This window comes from Lithobates pipiens, unplaced genomic scaffold, assembly GCF_037356315.1.
Source record: "Lithobates pipiens isolate NorthernLeopardFrog02 unplaced genomic scaffold, aLitPip1_a1.2 Scaffold_16, whole genome shotgun sequence".
Taxonomy (NCBI): domain Eukaryota; kingdom Metazoa; phylum Chordata; class Amphibia; order Anura; family Ranidae; genus Lithobates; species Lithobates pipiens.
The window spans coordinates 163,449,315-163,468,350 of record NW_027507748.1 but is presented as its reverse complement, the minus strand read 5'-3'; the positions used below and the strand labels follow the sequence as shown (position 1 = coordinate 163,468,350).

Sequence of the window (19,036 nt, the reverse complement as noted above, 5' to 3'; positions counted from 1 at the left end):
TGATTTACTAAAGACAAATCCACTTTGCACTACCAGTGCACTTGGAAGTGCAGTCGCTGTAGATCTGAGGGGAAGCTCTGAAATGAGGGAAAGCTCTGCTGATTTCAATCATCCAATCATGTGCAAGCTAAAATGCTGTTATTTATTTTCCTTGCATTCCCCCCTCAGATCTACAGCGACTGCACTTCCAAGTGCACTGGTAGTGCAAAGTGGATTTGCCTTTAGTAAATAAACCCCATTGTTTTCACCTACAGGTAAGCCTTATTATAGGCTTACCTGTAGGTAAAAAATGTTCAAACGGGGGATACAACCACAAATGGCAAGGGGGAAAAAATGCAGCCTTTTCCATTCAAATTCTGCACTGCTCAAATGCATGCATCTGAATGTCAACAGTGGTCTCACTGCAGAGATCTGACACGCCCTCTACTGAATCAGGGTGCCAACTCTGCAACTGCTGGAAGGGACAGGCTTTTGTACTCTGGCTGTGAATACTAAAAAAATGTTCCAAAGGATTGTTTTTGATGCACAAGAAATGTATGTAGCTTATTTAACCGCTTGCTGACCGGCTCACACGGATATAAGTCAGCAAAAGAGTGATCAGTGTCATGTCACACATAGCCGCCCCCCCCCTCAGTTAGAATCACTCCCTAGGACACACTTAACCCCTACAGCACCACCTAGTTGTTTTTAATCGCACTAATTGCTGTATAAATGTGAATGGTCCCAAAATAGATTCAGGTATTCATTATAGTGTAAGCCCCCTGTAGCAGAAAGTGATGCTAATGGTTCAGTACTCTCTGTACATCAAAACAGAATATGCTGGAGCCACAGAAGTGTTAGAAGAAAAGGGTGAGATTATTGTGATGGCATTAGGGTAGAACTCTCTGAAGCAGACACTAATATCAATGTTTCCAACAAAGCACTACAGAGTATGTGGAAGCTATTAACTCCCAAAAATAGTAGGGCGTACTGAACACTTAAAGGGATTGTAAAGTTACATTTTTTTTTTTTAAATAACAAACAAGTTATACTTACCTCCACTGCTCAGCTCGTTTTGCACAGAGTGGCCCCGAACCTGCTCTTCTGGGGTCCTTTGGTGGCTGTCTCGGCTTCCTCCCACAGGTGCTTCTCACGTTCATGCGAGCTCCCTCGCATGGTGAGAAGCACCTGCAGGCGCGTTCCCGTGATACAGCCGGCGGCTATAGCCACTCGCTGTATCACACGGCCCCGCCCCCGACGCTCCGCATCAGTGGATGTGATTGACAGCAGCGTGAGCCAATGACTGCGCTGCTTTCCATCCATCCACTCCAGCCAATCAGCGGCCAGGCTGAGTGGTGAAGAGGAAGTCGGGGACGAGCGCGGGACTTTCGAGGGGTGAGGTAAATAAAACGGGGGGGGGGGGCTGGGGGTGCAGGCACTGTCAGATGTTTTTTCACCTTAATGCACAGAATGCATTAAGGTGAAAAAACATTTACCTTTACAACCCCTTTAATACATCCCAATTCCAAAAAAGTTGGGACACTAAAATCTACATAAAAATAGAATGCAATGATTTGCAAATCTCAACCCCTTATTTTAGTCACAAAAGAAAATAGAAAACATCAATTGTTTAAACTGAGAAAATGTTCCATTTTAAGAATTTTTTGAGATTGATGCTAGACACATGCATCAAAAAGGTTGGGATGGGAACAAAAAGCTGGCAAAGTACAACTCCCAAAAATTTGGGACAGGGCCAGGTTTTGGAGAGGAATGTTGTCCAATCCTTGTCTGAACATACGCTGCTCTAAAACCTAGATATATCTTTCAGCATTGATGGGGCCATCATGTCATTGATGGGAGAAGCGATGTGCTGATGTCACTGCACTGTTAACGTCCCGTTTGCGTTGTTGCCCACCGGCCCCATTTTTATTGAAATTTTTTAACTGAATTTTGTATACGCTTTGCATGACCAGACCGGACATCTGAAGTCTTTGGAGAAAAAGGCCCTGGCTGGTTATTAGCCACAAATGTCTAAACTTGTGCAGCTGGTAAGCGTGCACTCGGCGTGGTGGTGGATTCACTTTGTTTATTTCATAAGTCACAAGATATTCACTGAACTTTTGGCTGCTGGTCCGTTCTGCATTAGAAAAAAACCCTTAAAGTGTTCAATGTTTATTGGAGGACTTTACATAAGTCACATGCTTCACAGTTTGAAAAAAAATCATAATAGAAAGTGAAAATAGGATTTTTATAACAGCTTACCTGTAAAATCCTTTTCTTTTGAAGTACATCACAGGACACAGAGCCATAGTAATTACTATGTGGGTTATAGTCCACCTTCAGGTGCTGGACACTGGCACAACCTAAACAGGAAGTTACCTCCCATACCGGGAGTATCTAAAAAAATTTCGCCAGTGTCTAAGGTTTAGGGGTGAAGATTGGAAAGGTAAGTGGAGTTTTCTAAGAAATGTTTTAATTTTCTTATGAAATGTCTCCTTTATTTAGTAAATGTTGTCATACCTAAGTGTCACCACAGGGGGCTGTATGGAGCACATACCGTATTTTCCCCCTCTTCATGAAGAAGAGCATAAGGAGAAAAACAGGGGGGGGGGCCTCTCTACTCGGCAGCTTCCAGGCTCTCTCCTCACCATTTTTTCTTCCACTCACATGACGATCCTGTAGGATCAGAGGCTCACGCGGGAAAGTTCTTTTAAGAAAAAGGAGGGCCGCCAAAGGTGACTGAGGGGGCGGAGCTTGACATTCTCCGACGTCCAGCGTGGGAATGTGTTTTTTAAAAGCACCATTATTACTGCTGCAGGCTGACGGAGGGACAAAAGAGCATAGGGGGGGGGCATAAAAGGTTTGGTGACACAAGCATTCCTTTTGACACATTTACTATTGCAACAGGCTGAGCATCAATAGCAGCGGCAGGGCTGGAGTACTGCTCAAGCAATGGATGCGATTTATTTTGGTAGTACCTCTGCTTTGTGCATTGGACTATGTTTAGAAGGGTGAAACACCTGAGAGGGGGTGGCTGGTCAGAGGGAGATCGGGGCCATGAAACGTTTGCAACTGTTTTCAACACTGCAGCCCCTGTTCATTTTACTAAAGACATCTTTTACCTCAGCCATGGTAGGTTTTTTAGAAAAATAAAAAAAGTTTAATGACTTTAATCGCATCGCAGTGTAGTCAAGATGCGACAGGTTCTCCTCCATTTTCCTAGGACCCTCAAACTGAGGAACTAGGGGCAGGAGAAGACAAATTCCCTCAGGGGACCGTGGTGAGGCTGATGACTCCTCTTGGTTCTCAAATGCGGAAAAGTCAGCTTTCACAATCTGTAAGATTGATGGTACAATTTCTTGCTGAATGATCCGCTCCACGTTTATTTACCCTTAACTGAGTGTTTGGGTTCGCTAAAGTCTCCTCAAACTGTGCAAGTCTTTTCCTGTCCATTCATTGTTGGAAAAGCTTTTTTGTATCTGGGAGGATCACCCAAAAAAGCATTTTCCGTTCTAAAAAGTTTTCACACTTCACACTTTATCCCATGATTGAGAAAATTCACTAAGTAGGGTATACTGGCAATTAACGCCACTATATCCTTTGTGAATAAGTTTGACTTGTTCGGCAGACAATACTCAAATACCTAGGGATCCAACAAATAAAAGGTTGAAATTACTAAAAAAAAAAAAAAAAAAAAAAAAAAAAAAAAAAAAGCTTTGCACCCTTCGCTAAGCATCATGCAAGACGTTCCTGGCTAGTCTTCCTTTTTGCGGTGAAACAGCTATCTGGGGATATTTTGGATAATATATCCAAAGAATTTCTAGTGAAACAGTACTCCTTTTGCCATTTAAATGAAGGAGTAAATGTATTTTCGTTTCAAACCTTTTCATAGATCTGACAGGTTTCCTTTTTCCTACTGTCAAGGAGGGTAGAAACTAGCCTCTCTGAAAACCCCTTAGCTTTTAATATACCCTCCTCAGTAGCCAGGCCGCTAACTTCCACTGGCGTACTCGTGGACAGAGGACTGGCCCCTGAGAGAGGAGATCCTCCCGAGGGGGCAAGAATAAGGGAGGTTCTATAGCCAACTGTTTCAGTATTGAGAACCATGCCCTCTTTGGCCAATGCAGTGCCACCAGAATCGGAGACGTGCTTTCCATTTGAAACTTTCTCAGAACTGCTGGCAACAACGCCGGAGGCGGGAAGGCATAGCATGTTCTGAAGTGCCAATTCTGGATCAAAGTGTCCACCCCTAAAGCTCCCTCTCAGGGAGAAAAAACAGGGGGTTTTTGCGTTGCTTTTGGATGCGAAAAGGTCCACCTCCGGAGGCCCCCATTTATTTATTATGAGATTGAAGATCTCCTGGTTGAGAACCCAGTCGCCCTCCCTCAGCCTCTTTTGGCTGAGAAAGTCCATCACGTTTTTTTTCTCCTCAGGAAAACTGCTGAGAGTGAAAGAATGTAGGTCTCGGCCCAGCACAGGATCTTTGTTGATAAAGTCAACAGGGCTCCGCTTCTCGTGCCGCCCTGCTTGTTTAAGTAGGCCACTGTGGAGGAGTTGATCGACAGCACTTGAATGTGGTGGCCTAGGAGCTCTTTTTTGAAAAACCTGAGGGCTAGTCCCACTGCCCTTAGTTCTTTCCAGTTGGAGGACCAAGACAGCTTGTCGTCTTGCCAAGTGCCCTGAGCTAGAAGGGAACCCAAATGTGCCCCCCAACCCTTGCCACTTGCATCTGTGGTAACTACCCGAGAAACCAGGATGAGCCACAGACGTCCTTGCGAAAGGTTTGTCACTTTTCTTCACCACCAGGATCTCTTTATTTGGTGTGGAACATGTACTAGGGTGTCTAGAGCCTCTTGACTGTGGTCCCACACCCCTAGAACGAAGGTCTGAGGGGACGAAAGTGTAGTCTCGCCCACTGCACTGGGAGGGTAGATGTAAGTAGACCCAATACTGACATCAGAAACCTTATGGAAAATAGCTGGTTGCTCTGAAGAGAGGCCACCGCTCTGTCCAGCTTTTGTACCTTCTCTCTCTCAGCAGAAAAACTCAGTGTTGAGCCCAACAGGAATCCTAAATAGGAGATCTGTTGTGAGGGGATCAGGCTGGACTTTTCAAAGTTTAGTAGCCACCCCAGGTCTGTAAGGACCCTTTTGGTTAGGTCGAGATCCTTGACTAACTGTATTGGGGACACTGAAAATAAGAGCAGGTCGTCCAGGTAGGCTATTATAGAAATCCCCTGGAGCCGAAGAAAGGCCATGGCTTCTGCCAGGACCTTGGTAAAAATGTGGGGTGATGAGGATAGCCTGAATGGCAGGGCCTGAAACTGAAGGTGTACTGTTTCTCCCCCTAGATCTATGGCAAGGCGTAGAAACTTCCACGAGGCCTCAGCTACAGGGATGTGCAAATACGCATCCCTTAGGTCCAAAGATACCATGAAACAGTTGCGGGGTAGTAGAGCCCTTACTGAAAAGATTGACTCCATGCGGAATCTTTTGTATGCCACTGACCTGTTCAGGGGCTTTAAATTCAGAATTAATCTGAATTTTCCTGAAGGTTTTTTTACTACAAAAACCATGAGAATAAAACCCCCTTCCCTCTTTCGCTTTTGGGACTGAGAATGCCGTCTTGATTTTCTAATTCCCTCAGTGCTTCCAGCAAGGCCTCGGCCTTTGCCATGCACCAGGGTAGATGTGTGACAAGGATCTTTGTGGGGGCGTTCTTGAGAATTCCAGGAGGTACCCCCTTATCACCCCTAAAATAGGGGTTTTTACGGGGCCGGAAAGGAGGGCGAAAAATCGCCCCTCCTCTGCCCCTGCCTTTTTGGGGCCAGGTTTCCCCCCCCCCTATGGTTTTGGGGTTTCCCTGCACCCTTGCGGACAAAACCCCTTTTTTGTGTGTACAGGGGTTTTCCGTTTAAGAGGAAAGGATTTTTTCCTGTCCGCTGTGCGGTCTAGAACAGTCTCTAGCCCTGGGCCAAAAAGGAGGTCCCCCGTCAAAGGCATCCCACACAATTTTACCTTGGTGGCACTATCCCCTGGCCAAGTCTTTAGCCAGAGGGCCCTCCTGGCCAAATTGGCTAGAGCAGCTGTTCTGCCTGGCATGCGGACAGACTCAGCAGAGGCGTCTGCTATGTAAGCGACACCTCGCAGCATAGTAGGGAAGGAAGACAGGATGGTTTCCTCATCTGTGCCTGCCTCAAGTTGTTGGATCTGTGAGAGCCAGTGCTTTAAATTGCGAGCCACTACTGTACCTGCCATTTCAGGCTTTAAATTGCCAATAGCTGTGTCCCACGTTTTTTTAAGCAGAGAGTCAATCCTTTTGTCTATGACATCTGCCAAGGCCCCCATGTCTTCAAACGCCAGATCAGTGTGTCTGGAGACCTGGGAAAAGGCGGCATCTAATTTGGGGCTTTTATTCCAAATGCATGCCGGGTCCTCTGAAAATAGGAATCTTCTTTTAAGGGATCTAGAAAAGAAGGGCTCTCCCTCAGGATCCTGCCACTCCTTTTTAACTGTTTCCATCAGTACTTCTTGTACTGGAAACACCCTTCTCTTTTGTTCCCCTAAACCCAAGTACATTTGGTCATGAAGGGTCAGGGGTTTTATCCGCCTGGATACCGAGGGTTGTATAAATCGCCTTTAAGAGGTCCTCTACCTCATCAAGGGATAATTTATATCTGGAGGTTTTTCCTGGACCCCCCCCCCCCCCGTCCTGGTCCTCCCCCTCTGAACCCTCCTGGGAATGGGAAGAGGAACTGTCAGGAAGTCACCTTCCTGTCCCTGAAGGGCCTGCAACCTCTGTCCCCCCTGTCGTAGCAGGTTGAACCGGAGCAGAACTCTGTGCTAGAGGTGGGGTTGTATCCTGGGGAGCTGGACCTGTTGGAAGCTGAAACTTTTCAAACAGGGATCTAAATGAAGAGAAGGTGGACGAGAGCTCTTTGACTGAAGCTGCTAGTCCTGACTCCTGTTCAGATTCCCTTTCCTTAACAAGGGAGTCTATACAGTCTCTGCACAACACCTTTGTCCAAGATTCCCCTAAAATGTCCCTACAGGAGGCACACTTCTTTTTAGAGCTATGCGTGGACTTAGTTTTTTCCATAGCTTTCTGAAATATAAGTAAAAAAGGAAAAAAACAGAAAGAAAAAAAAAAACTGTCATTACAAAGTTCAGGATACAACTCTGGGAGTGCACTAGACCCCTCTTTAAATGCAGGGATCTAAGTCTACCCCCCAGCCACCCAGAGGGTCTGCCCCACCCCCATTGATAGGAACCATACATGGGGGGGGGGGGGCAATCCTAGATAGAGAGTACCCCCCCAGGGTGCTCTTACCTTAGGAATGCTGGAGGTAGTGTCTGTTGGTTGAGCATCAGCTTCCGACATGACTGCAGGTGGCTGCTTACTACCGAGTCTCACGCTGCCTGTGCCCGGCCCTCCTATCAGTTCCACGACTCAGAACTGGAAGTCAATCATATTCGAGGTCAAGCCTTCGTTTCCGCCAGAAACGTCGCCTGTCGTTCGGTCCGCTCGGTTCCAAGAAAAAAAGGCGGTCTGTACCCTTGTACACGGAAATCCGAATGGCTTGCCAACTGCGTCCATGTAGACGCGATAGGAGTCCCCATGACCTGAAGCTGCGCTCGACTAGGAAGGAGTGGCAATACCTGGTGAGGCAAGTAAGCCGAACGGCTTGAACCCACTTTCTCCTTAGGAAGCCCCTGCTTCCTTTAACAGGGTTCTTGACGAAAAATGGCCACAGCCTCCCTGACTGACCGGCCTGGTCCCTGCACAGTGTCTCCCCGCCGGAGGAAACACTAATAACTGAGGTCCGGCAGGGGAAGTGAGAATTTATGGGCTGGCACAGTGTTTCCAGAGGAAGAGGAGGAGACTCTCTCTCATAGTGGCTGTCCTGAAAGACGATTAGGGAAATATACTTTGCGATTTCGATTGGCCTTACCACATAACAGTTTCCACTTTGCAACAGCCCGTTTTAAATGAGCTTTGGCCCAGAGAAGACAGTGGCATTTCCGGATCATGTTCAGATATGGCTTCTTCAGTATATGAGAGAGAAAATTGAGTACTGTGCTTGATACTTTTTTTATTTGCACTAACATAAAATTTTTCAGGACAAGCTTTCAGAGTATGTCCCCTTCAAGGTCCAAGCAGAATATAGCGCTTTAAATTGCATTTTTGGATGGCACAGTGAATTGTGTTCAGACGGTGACATTTAGAAATATTCCTGAGCCCATTTAGTGATGTCCCATCACAGAATCATGACTGTTTTTAATGTAGTGCCGTCTGGTGACCTCAAGGTCACAGGCATTCAATATTGCGTTTTTCCCCTTTAATGCCCTGTTCAAATGAGACGTGTTGCTGCCACTGATTTCAAAATTACCTTTTTTCTTAAAATGGTACATTTTCTATTCTGAATAAAATATGGGTTTGAGATTTGCAAATCATTGCAGATTTTATAAAACACCCCAATCTTTTTGGGAACTGGGGTTGTATATTTGATTTCCTAATCATACTTTTGTGGACCCTACCTTCTATTACTTAGGCAATATAAAGGAGTCTTCGTTTCATGTAAACATGAAAACTAGGCTTTCTATAGCAATATGTAAAATGATTCATGTAAGTGGTTTATGTAATCTCTAATATATGTGTACATCCCCTTTAGTACTGTAACATAATCATGGGCAAGGTGAAGAGTGACGTCACCGGCCTGCCTTTCCAACTTGTCCAATCAGAAAACACTTTGCATTGAGAACGCACATTGAGAACGCACAAAATTCTCTGAATGGCGTCTATGCCATGCTGCTAACCTACTGTGTTAACAATGCAGCATTGCACCTGCTAAGCACAGGACCCAAAACTAGTGGAGATCATTGGAGTAGTGGTGCATACTACACAGATTTCAGCTTCCATATAGATATTTACAAAAAGACAGGCACCGCGGCACGCAGGCGCACTGAGCAGGCCGCAGATCACGGCGATATGCCGCTCATGTCGGTGCCCGTGCACACGCGCGGGAGTGACGTCATCACGGCTCCGGCGAATCACAGCGCCGGAGCAGCGAGACCCGGAAGTCACTCTGGGATACATGGCAGCGGCAAAGATGAAGACCGAAGACCGCTTTGGGGGCTTCGTTCTCAGGTAAGTTATTCATAATGAGCTAGTATGCTATGCATACTAGCTCATTATGCCTTTGCCTTGCAGGTTGCATTTTTTTTTTTAAATAGCCTTTACTTCCTCTTTAAGCGTTGCAGGACAAGTGGTACGTTAGGAGGGACTGGGCCATTTATAGCCATCCTAAAGAGAGAATTTAGTGAAACGTATAATTAACTAGTGGCTATCATTGATATTGTTTTGACATTTTTTATGCTATCAGCCTATCTTTATTGCCATTGAGGAGCATGGTTTGTACAGTGCTTTGGAAGCTGATGGCACTCTAAATAAAATTGAGACACTAAGGTAGAAACTGTATCTAATTGTAGCTGCTGACCTTCCTGCCAGACAATTGGTCACTTTTACATTTGTTAATCATACAGTATATACACAATAGGAAACTGCATAATCAAATGAATGAAAAAAGAATGTTGGGAATAACACTATTACCCTAACAATCTGCAAAACTGAAGTATTTGCCTTATAATCAGACACTACTACATATAAAGTCCGATTTTGCCCACTACACCAAAAAAATAATTTAAGCCAATACTGTGATACAGAAGAAACGAATTAAAAAATACCTATATTTTACCATTTTTTTTTTTCATATTTGTTTTATACTTGGAAGGTTTCTTAATAAATGCCATGTTCTTTAGATCAGCCTCTTTCAACCTTTTTACCCCGGTGGTAAATTAAGGTCTCAGGAAACCTTGGTTAAAAATTACATATCTATGTTCCACTGTAGAATAGCATGATCAACAAGTTGCCAACTTACTTTAAAACACTGCCTGAATAATAATCACAAAATTAATAGCAGTGGCCAGAAAAGAAACAGATTGTGAAACATGTAATATCTCCTTATGCCAAGTATGTATGTGCAGAAAGGGGGATTTTATATGGGTGCCAAATTGAATATAAAACACAATATGTTCATAAAATCGTCATAATTTTGTTGTACTATAAAAAAAATATTGAAATCAGTAGTATACATAAAACCATCCTAGAAGATCCATGCAGTCATAATGTAAATACAGTAGCTTCAACACAACATGTTTCACCAATCAATGGCTTCCTCAGGAGACTTGTAAAGTACTGTATAAAATGTCACTAAAGATAGAGACCATAACATGCAAGTCAATAAAGAAGATTACATCATAGTATAATCAGCAAAATGTACATCAATTTTTGGAAATTAGACATTAATTCTCAGAAAGTCATCTGAAAGACCATCTCAACCGGGGTGCTCAACAGATGTTTGAAAAATCAGTAGGCAACCAAATATTGGACCAATAGGATTGCACATAGAGCCATCAGTGTTTCATAGGAACCTAAAACAAAAAATTAAAGTACACACTAGAGTACATGCATCATCATGGATTGATCTTATTGCGCTATTCCATAATGGAATAGAAGATATTAAAGCCAACCATTTAAAACAGGCAGCAACAGGAAACCCCCATAGGTAATTCATTCAGGCTGAAAACTTAAACCAGTTAGCCCAAATGTTGAAAAGCAGTCCAGTTAATCGGATTCAGTAAAGCGGTCAGCCCAGGTGAAAATCACTGTAGTAAGCCAACAAGCAAAAAAGACAAAAGCACTAGAGAGAACCCCCCAGAACTGAACGCACCTAAAAATCAATAGCTTGGTTCACATATTACAAATTCTTACCATCTAAGGGTTTATGCCTACAGGCTTCAAGGCTCCCAACATGGCGCACTGTTGCAGCAAGGAGACCGCCGCCACTTGGGTCTATTTATATTAGGATTGTCCCGATACCGAGCATTTGCCCGAGCACTTGCGACTGGTGTGGTGGTGGGGGTAGTTTCCAGCACCGATCCCCCTGACAGCCGCTTCTCCTCCTCTCCCCCCTCCTGCAGCTTTCAGCTGCTATATTAAAATCTATACAGGGGGACCAGTTCTTGTAACTCCCCCACCGCAGCACCGTTCACCTCTGACTGTCCCTGTATCCTCCTCTGTGCTCCTCCACCCCCCTTTGTCCTGGATCTTTCAGTGGAGGAAGGAGCCGGTAAATCTGTCATTTACCAGCTCCTTCCTTTTCCAAATGAACAGAGTCAGTGATCACTGACTGTTCATTCATGATTGAGCATCGTAAACTGTTTACAATGCTTCAGTTTATAAATGGAGAGGAGCCTCTGTCTCAGGAGTAGGGGTGAAAACTTCCAATAGGGAACTGTGTATTAGGGGATTTGCCTGACATTGGAAGGACTTGCTCACTTCCTTTCAAGTCTACAGGACTGAAAGTGAGGGGAAATCTAATAAGACAGATGGAATATATAAAAAAAAAAAAAAAAAAAAAAAACTTCCCGCCCGGCCTATAGCAAAATGACAGCCGGGTGGGAGTTCCGTTATCCTGACTGGGCATCATATGACGCCCTGCAGGATAAAAGCCACGACGATCAGTGGTGCAGTGTGTCAGTCTGACACACCGCTACAACGATTTTGGTAAAAAGCCCCCGACTGAGGCTCTTTACCATGTGATCAGCCGTGTCCAATCACAGCCGATCACAATGTAAACAGGAAGAGCCGGTGATTGGCCTTTCCTCACTCACTCCTGACAGATGCGAGTAGAGGAGAGCTGATTGGCGCTGATTGTTTATCAGCGCAGCCCCCCCTCGGATGCCCACACTGGACCACCAGGGAAGCTGTCAGGACCACCAGGGAGGCACATAACATGTGGATGGCCAGATACATATACCATGGCCATCCACATGTGCAAATAAATGCCAAATCTGTGCCACATATAGGCACTGACTTGCACCATAGTGAAGTGCCACCCATCAGTGTCCATACGTGCCGCCTATCAGTGCCCATACATGCCACCCATCAGTGTCACCCATAAGTGCCCATCAGTTCCACATACCAGTGCCATCTATCAGTGCTCATCGGTGGTGCCTTACCAGTGCCCGTCAGTGCAGCCATATTAGTGCCCATCATTGAAGACAAAAACATACTTATTTACAAAAAATTTTTTACAGAAAAAGAAAAACTTTTTTTTCGGTTGTTTTTGTTGCGCAAAAAATAAAATCGCAGAGGTGATCAAATACCACCAAAAGAAAGCTCTATTTGTGGAAACAAAATGATAAAAATTTTGTTTGGGTAGAGTGTTGTATGACCACGCAATTGCCATTCAAATTGCGACAGCGCTGAAAATTGGCTTGGGCAGGAAGCCAAGTGCCTGGTATTGAAGTGGTTAAGCACATTTCAGACCCGGTCAAAAAACAAATAAAATTATGCTGTGCAAAAATAAAACTGTACAATGTATATAAAATGCCAATATAAAATTCCAAATATTTGGAGGACAGTTATAAAAACCAATAAATGCTCAGGATAGCCGTAAGTGTTTTATTTCAAGGTGGAGTCTGCTGTGCTAAATCAGCCAAAGGCTTTTCACCTTTTCAGACAGGTTTACTAATGCACCTTAGCATTGTATTCCTCGGGTTGCAAAATTGTTTACTTAACTGTCCCAAAAGTAAAGCCTAGTACACACGATCAGAAAATTGGATGAAATATACAGCTATCAAATCGATTATACTGTAATCTGATCGTTAGTACACAGCTTTCAAGAGCCGACAGGACAGTTCAGATCATTTCGGACAAAGGGTCAAAAACACAAATTTTATTTAAATCAGTAGTGTTTTCATCTGAAAACACAACACAATACATTACATCACTTCCAAATTCTTATTCTGTCGTATGAGAATTTGCGTAACTTTAGTAACCTCTCTATTTTTTGAAATGAGACTAGCATGCAAGAAAAAAAAAAAAAAAAAAAACTGGACAATCACTCGTCCGATAATCTCATTGTGTGTACCAGCATCCACCAAAACTGATAAAACTGCATTCTACGTGGACAAGACATTAAAAAATATTGTATGGTCTGTTTACATCTTAAATACATAAGTTATAAAAAACAAAAATGAGCTAGATTCACAAGCCTCCCAAACAGCAGATTTATGAATTGGAACATTGCTAACAGCAAGTGCATTTGCAATGGTAGCAGTACAACACTTTGTAAAAGTCTAACAGACAATGATTTTCAACAATGTGATGAAATAGAATCTCATTGTCTTATATGATAAACTCTCAGTACACTAGAAAATCTTTACACGTTCATTTGTAATTCACTCATGAAAGCAAAGCAGTGCAAACAGCCCAGTGTCACCACCCACACTTTAGGGAGGTGGGAGTGGGAAAGATATCACCGCACAAACAGAAATGATGCTTACCCGAAAAGACCGTAAGCCAAGACCCCAAAATCTCAACATGGCCACGAAACCATACTGTTAGGACTTTCCTGCACAGACATCTGACAAGTTGAAGAGGAAGGCCAAACCCCTGAAGTTCTTGCTGCTACCAGCTGTTCCGGCAATTAGAAAATTTCCTGTGAGGGGAGAGTCAGAGATTGCTAGCAAAAGGAGTCCTGATGCTTTTCCTCTGACAAAAAAAAAAAAAAAAAAAAACACCTCTGCACACAAAAACTGAGATTGCAGGACATGAGATAAGCAGGAAGCAGGAATCCTGCAATGGCAGACAGTGACTGTCGCTCACAGATGCTTTCTTTCGCAGAGATATAAAGCAGCAGCACATCATAACTTGAGGTTCCTCCTAAACAAACAGAAAAGCTACTGTCTATGAATTCTTGCACTAGAACGCACATTCTATTTTATCCAAGAAGGAAGAACAAAGTCAAATGTGGAGAATTAATTTCCTGAGCTGATCTCCAAGAGACAGAAAGGCGCAGTTTGAACAGGTCAAATTATGCTGCTGCTTCGACTGGTATACCATGTGAGAAGACGCCTGAAGTCCATGCTATCCCCACCAATTTAAACAATTGCAAAGGATTTGGTATACAAGTAAAGTCACTGAATACATCTTGCATACTATTTTTATCTGAAAATCGCAAGACGGAATGTTCTGCAGACAAGTTAAGCAGATAAACTAACTGAAGGGCTTTATTTTTGCTCCACCACCACCACCACAAAGTGCTTAATTGCAGTTCTGGATGCAAGGCAAATTTTCAAGTCAGACCAGTGTTGGCATGAGAAAGCCTTTGGGGAGCAATTATACACTGCAAATAAGGGGTATTTACATACCATGTGCCAGGGAGTGTGGAAGTAATGTACCTTTCAAGACACTGACAGACCATTTAAATAAGAGCAAAAGTGAAGATATCCAGAAAGACTTCACCCTCTCAAGGGTTTCTATAGCTTGTAATATATATAAAAGGAGTTACAAAAAGTGGTGAGGGTGGCCAATTATAACGACATTCTAATGTAAAAATCCTCTGTACCAGACAACTAAAAGAATTTATCTCCAACAAAAACTTTATTCACACCTGGACCCAGCGAATCGAGTGGATTTCTGCAAGTACTGTACATTCATGCACAATTTTTTAATTATTAAACATTCCATTGATATTTAGCAGGATCCAAACCAATATTGCTTTAAAACTATGAAAGGCAGATCTGCAAAAAGGAGATCAATGTCGTTCCTTTATTTTTTTGTATCCGCATTACCAACCAAAGCACTGTCCTACACATTGAGGATTTTATTTTAGACAATGACATAATCCTGTACACGTGTATACAACATTTCGTGAGTGTTTGGAGTAAAATTAAAAAAAAAAAAAGTTTAACCAAAACAGAGACAGAAAAGGTCTTTTTGTAAAAACCTAACTAAAAGATGAGTGGAACGGTAGAGTAAACTTATTACCAGATTAGATAAAACTAGTTGCAATGAAGGAAACCAGTAAATAAAACCTTAAAAGAGGTTGTAAACCTCCAAAGAAAAAAAAAAAAAAAAAAAACCCTGAAAGACAAAAAGGAATAATGAACTAGTATGCATCGCAGCTTCCGGCCCAGTGATTGGCTGGAGCCGCAATGTCACCCACCACGGCACAGGTCCTAAAGAAATGGCACAAGCAGGCCGTTCCTTCATATATAGTAAATAGTGAATATCACCTAAACGGTGCAAGTTTTAGGAGATTTACAGTACAGATTTTTTGCCGTTCGATCAGTTCTGCCGGCTATAGCTGGCAGCGCATTTCAGTGTATCTTGATCATGAGTCTGCCAAATAGCTCAGCAGGATTCCCCCATCCACCTCCAATGTGGAGGTAAGGCTTACCTGTAGGTAAAATTAAAGAGTAAGACTTCTCTTTAAAGCAGCGCAAAGAGGAGTCCGTTTTTTTTTATTCAACCAGCAGGTTGAATAAAAAAAAATTGACACAATGATTCTCTCACACATTGAAGGTGGATGGGGGAATCCTTCTGCACAGCTAACATTTGGTCCCTAAACCTTTTTGGCATGATAAATGCACATAGGTCAGTCTACTCAAATAAATGGGCTGCCCTATGCACGGCATGTGCTTGAGGTGAATCGCAAATTTTAAATCGCTAGCAGGGTGGCTACACGATTTGCGAATGGGGCCTTACCCCATAACAAGAATTGCAGAAATAAGGTCAGTATCACCACATACTATTTTAATGAAAACTGCATATATTTTTAAACCAATTTCTAGCATAGCAAAAAAATAAAAAAAATAATATGATAACCTTACTAAATTCTTGAAATTACAGCATGTTCTTCTCATGCTGATATAAGACAGACAGACTACTTCCTTCCTGGGACGGTTCAATCAACATCTTTCAAAACATGGTTGTGTCTTCATTCTATATTATGTGACTGAGGTCCTAATGCACATGCATTGTACTAGATAGTAGGTCATTAAAGGTGAAATCTAAGAGTCTTTATATCACTACAAGGTAGGGGAGGGTGTACAGTGTTAGTTCACTTTTTATTTTTTTTCTGAAAAGGTGAACTAAACCTTTATCGCTATTAAAAAATAAATAAATAATAAAAATAAAATCTTGCATAGGACAAGTAAAATGTCTTTAAAGCATGAAGAGAATCTTTTTCACAGTGTGGATTACTGTGAGATTCCCCACACTGCTGTATAAATGAAGCTGCATGTCTTTGTAACAGGGCGCAATGAGGTCTGCCTGAAACCAGCTCAGAGACAATGTAGTCCCAAGTGCACAAACCTTTGCATAAAAAAAAATGCATTGTTTTCAATGAATGGATGACTCACAGACTTAGACCCTATACACACTATTAGATTTTCTGCAGATTTTTGTCTTCAGATTTACAAATACAATATAATATGAGGTCAAACCTTAAGAGTTTCAATTTGTATGCAATCAGGCAAGGCCTTTGCACTAGCCAGTGGCAGTGATTGTACAAAAAAAAAAAAAAAAAAAAAAAAAAGGTCAGGCTGGTTGTGCTGAAGTTGGTTGATAGATTGACTTCAGTACAATCAGCCTGCCCATAGATTGGCCAAACATCAATCTGTCTATGGCCAGCTTTACACTGAGAAACAGCAGTAAAGAACTACTGTGTGGCACTGTAAAGCAGGAACAAAACTACCTTATAGGTGATAAGCAAATATGACTGCTCTCCCCCACCCCCCCTGTATCCGGACCACAGAACCCCACCCTTCTACTGTCCACAACATGAAGGGTTGAACAGAAGGGCGTGGTACTGCAGCCCTCAGAGATAATGATCCTAATACTATGCAGCCCCCCCCCCCCCTCATACTTTCCTGAGCCCCATCTAGATCCAGCAATGTTGCAGAAGGGTCTCAGCTGCTCGGGACTCCACCATGATGGCTGGGATGGGACTGCATTTAGTCAGGACCTGGACTGTGGTCTCCCATTTAATGATGCCTGTTGTAGAGAGATGCAAGCGGTTCTTTCGCAGGTCGCTAAAGGGAATATGGCTTTCCTGCAATTCAACATTTAGTTAGTGCAAAAAGCACCACTTTTTTTTTTTTTAATCTTTATGAATCTCAATGTCAAGTTAAGTACATCAGTATACAAGGTATGTGGCTGTAGAAAGCGTTTTAAGCACTTTTTTTGCAGTTGGTTCCTGTCCTCTACCTATAATGGATCCGTTATTGCACAACAAAGTAGAACACATTAGAAAACATGCTATAAAATGATCCCAAGCTTGCGGTTTACAAAAAAAAAAAAAGAAAAAAAAAAAAGAAATCCACACAATCATTCTCTTCTAGACAGCCTTGACAACACAGCATTTCCATCAGGAAGTGAGGAGATTTATTTAGACACATTACAAGATGCAGGATGCAAAGGTTTCCTCCTTAAAATAAAACATTGCTTTATGTGCTCACTTATAGGGAAGAGCCAGCAATGTGTAGCACTAAATGCTGAATCAGCAACCTGGAAACCAGCCTATTTCTAGATCTAGCTTAATGGAATAAGCTGTAGTTTGCTGAACTTTTAATGGCCTAATATTGATTGGAATAGCTGTAGTAAGTAATTTGTATTACCCACCAATGATGAACCTATTTTATGTGGAAGCAGTGTCTCAATATAGGTATGGAAATGAAAATAGTGACAGAAAAAGATGACCAACCATCACAAAAACAAGGACCACAGTAAAATGCTGATAAACAAATAGAAAACACATAGCGCTATGAATATCTAGTAATGTAAACAAGTGCCTCACCACTGCACATCCACATATCCTACAGCAGTCATATTTCTTGATCTTGCCTGCAGTGCCACCTGCTGGAGGACTTTTGCTACTGAGCATCATTCATTCATAGCCAAATAGGTTGTGAGTTGGATGCATTTAGTTTGCACACCAAGTGTCAAATAGCAGGCAAATCCTGGAATCAGATAACATTAATATTTTTAGCATTAAATATGAGATACTGCTATACTGGAATATGCTACCCCACTCGAGCTGCCAGCCCTGCACACAAGGCATAGGGGGATGGCAAGGATAAGTGTGCAGTCTACCACCTCACATACCTGCTCATAGACCCATCAGCACATGAACAACAATCTTAAGATTGGCAAGCAGAAAGGACAGAGGTGTTCCACGATTTATGGAAGAGAACAGGGAAGGCTGATAACATCGTCTGAGATTTCTGTTCAGAGTACAGGAAGTGACATACTGACAGAAAATGTATTGAACCTGAAAAAAATACCAATTCAGCCTTAAAATTTAAGGACTAGTAAACTACAATATATTACATTTTGTACTTTAGTTTACATATATTTTAAAACATGATCCCAAAAACGTATGGTCCTCTGTCTCTGGATCAGCTCCTGTTGGTGAAAAAATTAATCCAGTTAGGCGCATGCACATTAGGCGTTTAGCCTACGCGTTTCAAATCTGTTTTGGTGCACCCGGGAGGCACAGCTGCAGGATCCTGCAGCCTCTTTCAAATATTCAGTGGTGGCTGAATGCTGTTGAGGGCTATATCCATTCAGAAAGGTTTACTCAGAATGCAGAATACATAGTCATACATCCCTGAACAAATACAGTCCTTAAAGCTGAACTCAAACTTCATTTTCACTAGTGCTGAATGGAATTATCAGTCCCAGCAGAGATCATACCGCTCTACCATGTTGCTCTGTTGTCTGCAGATCCTCTGATGTTCTGGGTTTAGTTGTGGCTTTATACCATGTGACAGTCTGATGTAGAACGACATTTCCATAACCACTTCCCGCTGCATCTCTAGCCTAAAACACACCCCTCTGTAGTCTTGGAGACTCTGCAAAATGATGCGAGTTCCTTCATAGCTCGGATGGTGAGTGAGATAGAATACATCCTAATTAATATTCAATCCCAGTCACACCTACAGGAAGAGTCCAAACCTCCCAAGCCCAGCCTCACTGATCGCAGCATTATTCAAACTCAAATGGGAAACTCCTTTACACAGCCTGTTTTGCAAGCTAGCTGTGCTGCTGCTGGACAGGATTGAATTGATCACAATAAGAATTCAGTCCTGCCCAGTTAAATATGCCGACCAGTGTGAACAGGGAGAGGCCCACCCCTCAGACCCCT

General features: G+C 42.8%; 1 protein-coding gene across 2 annotated transcripts in view; it reads right to left on the bottom strand.

Annotated features, from left to right (window-relative positions):
• RPS6KA3 (ribosomal protein S6 kinase A3) overlaps positions 1–19,036 on the bottom strand; it is a 216,778-nt gene that overhangs the window by 139,088 nt on the left and 58,654 nt on the right. Inside the window, exon 1 of one of the 2 annotated variants that reach the window (XM_077480721.1) lies at positions 13,389–13,520. The exons of the other annotated variant lie outside the window; for it this stretch is intronic. Within the exon in view, the coding sequence (XP_077336847.1) occupies positions 13,389–13,427 (39 nt within the window). The 5' untranslated portion in view covers positions 13,428–13,520. Of the gene's footprint in view, positions 1–13,388; positions 13,521–19,036 lie in introns of those variants that run through there. 2 annotated transcript variants of the gene reach the window in all.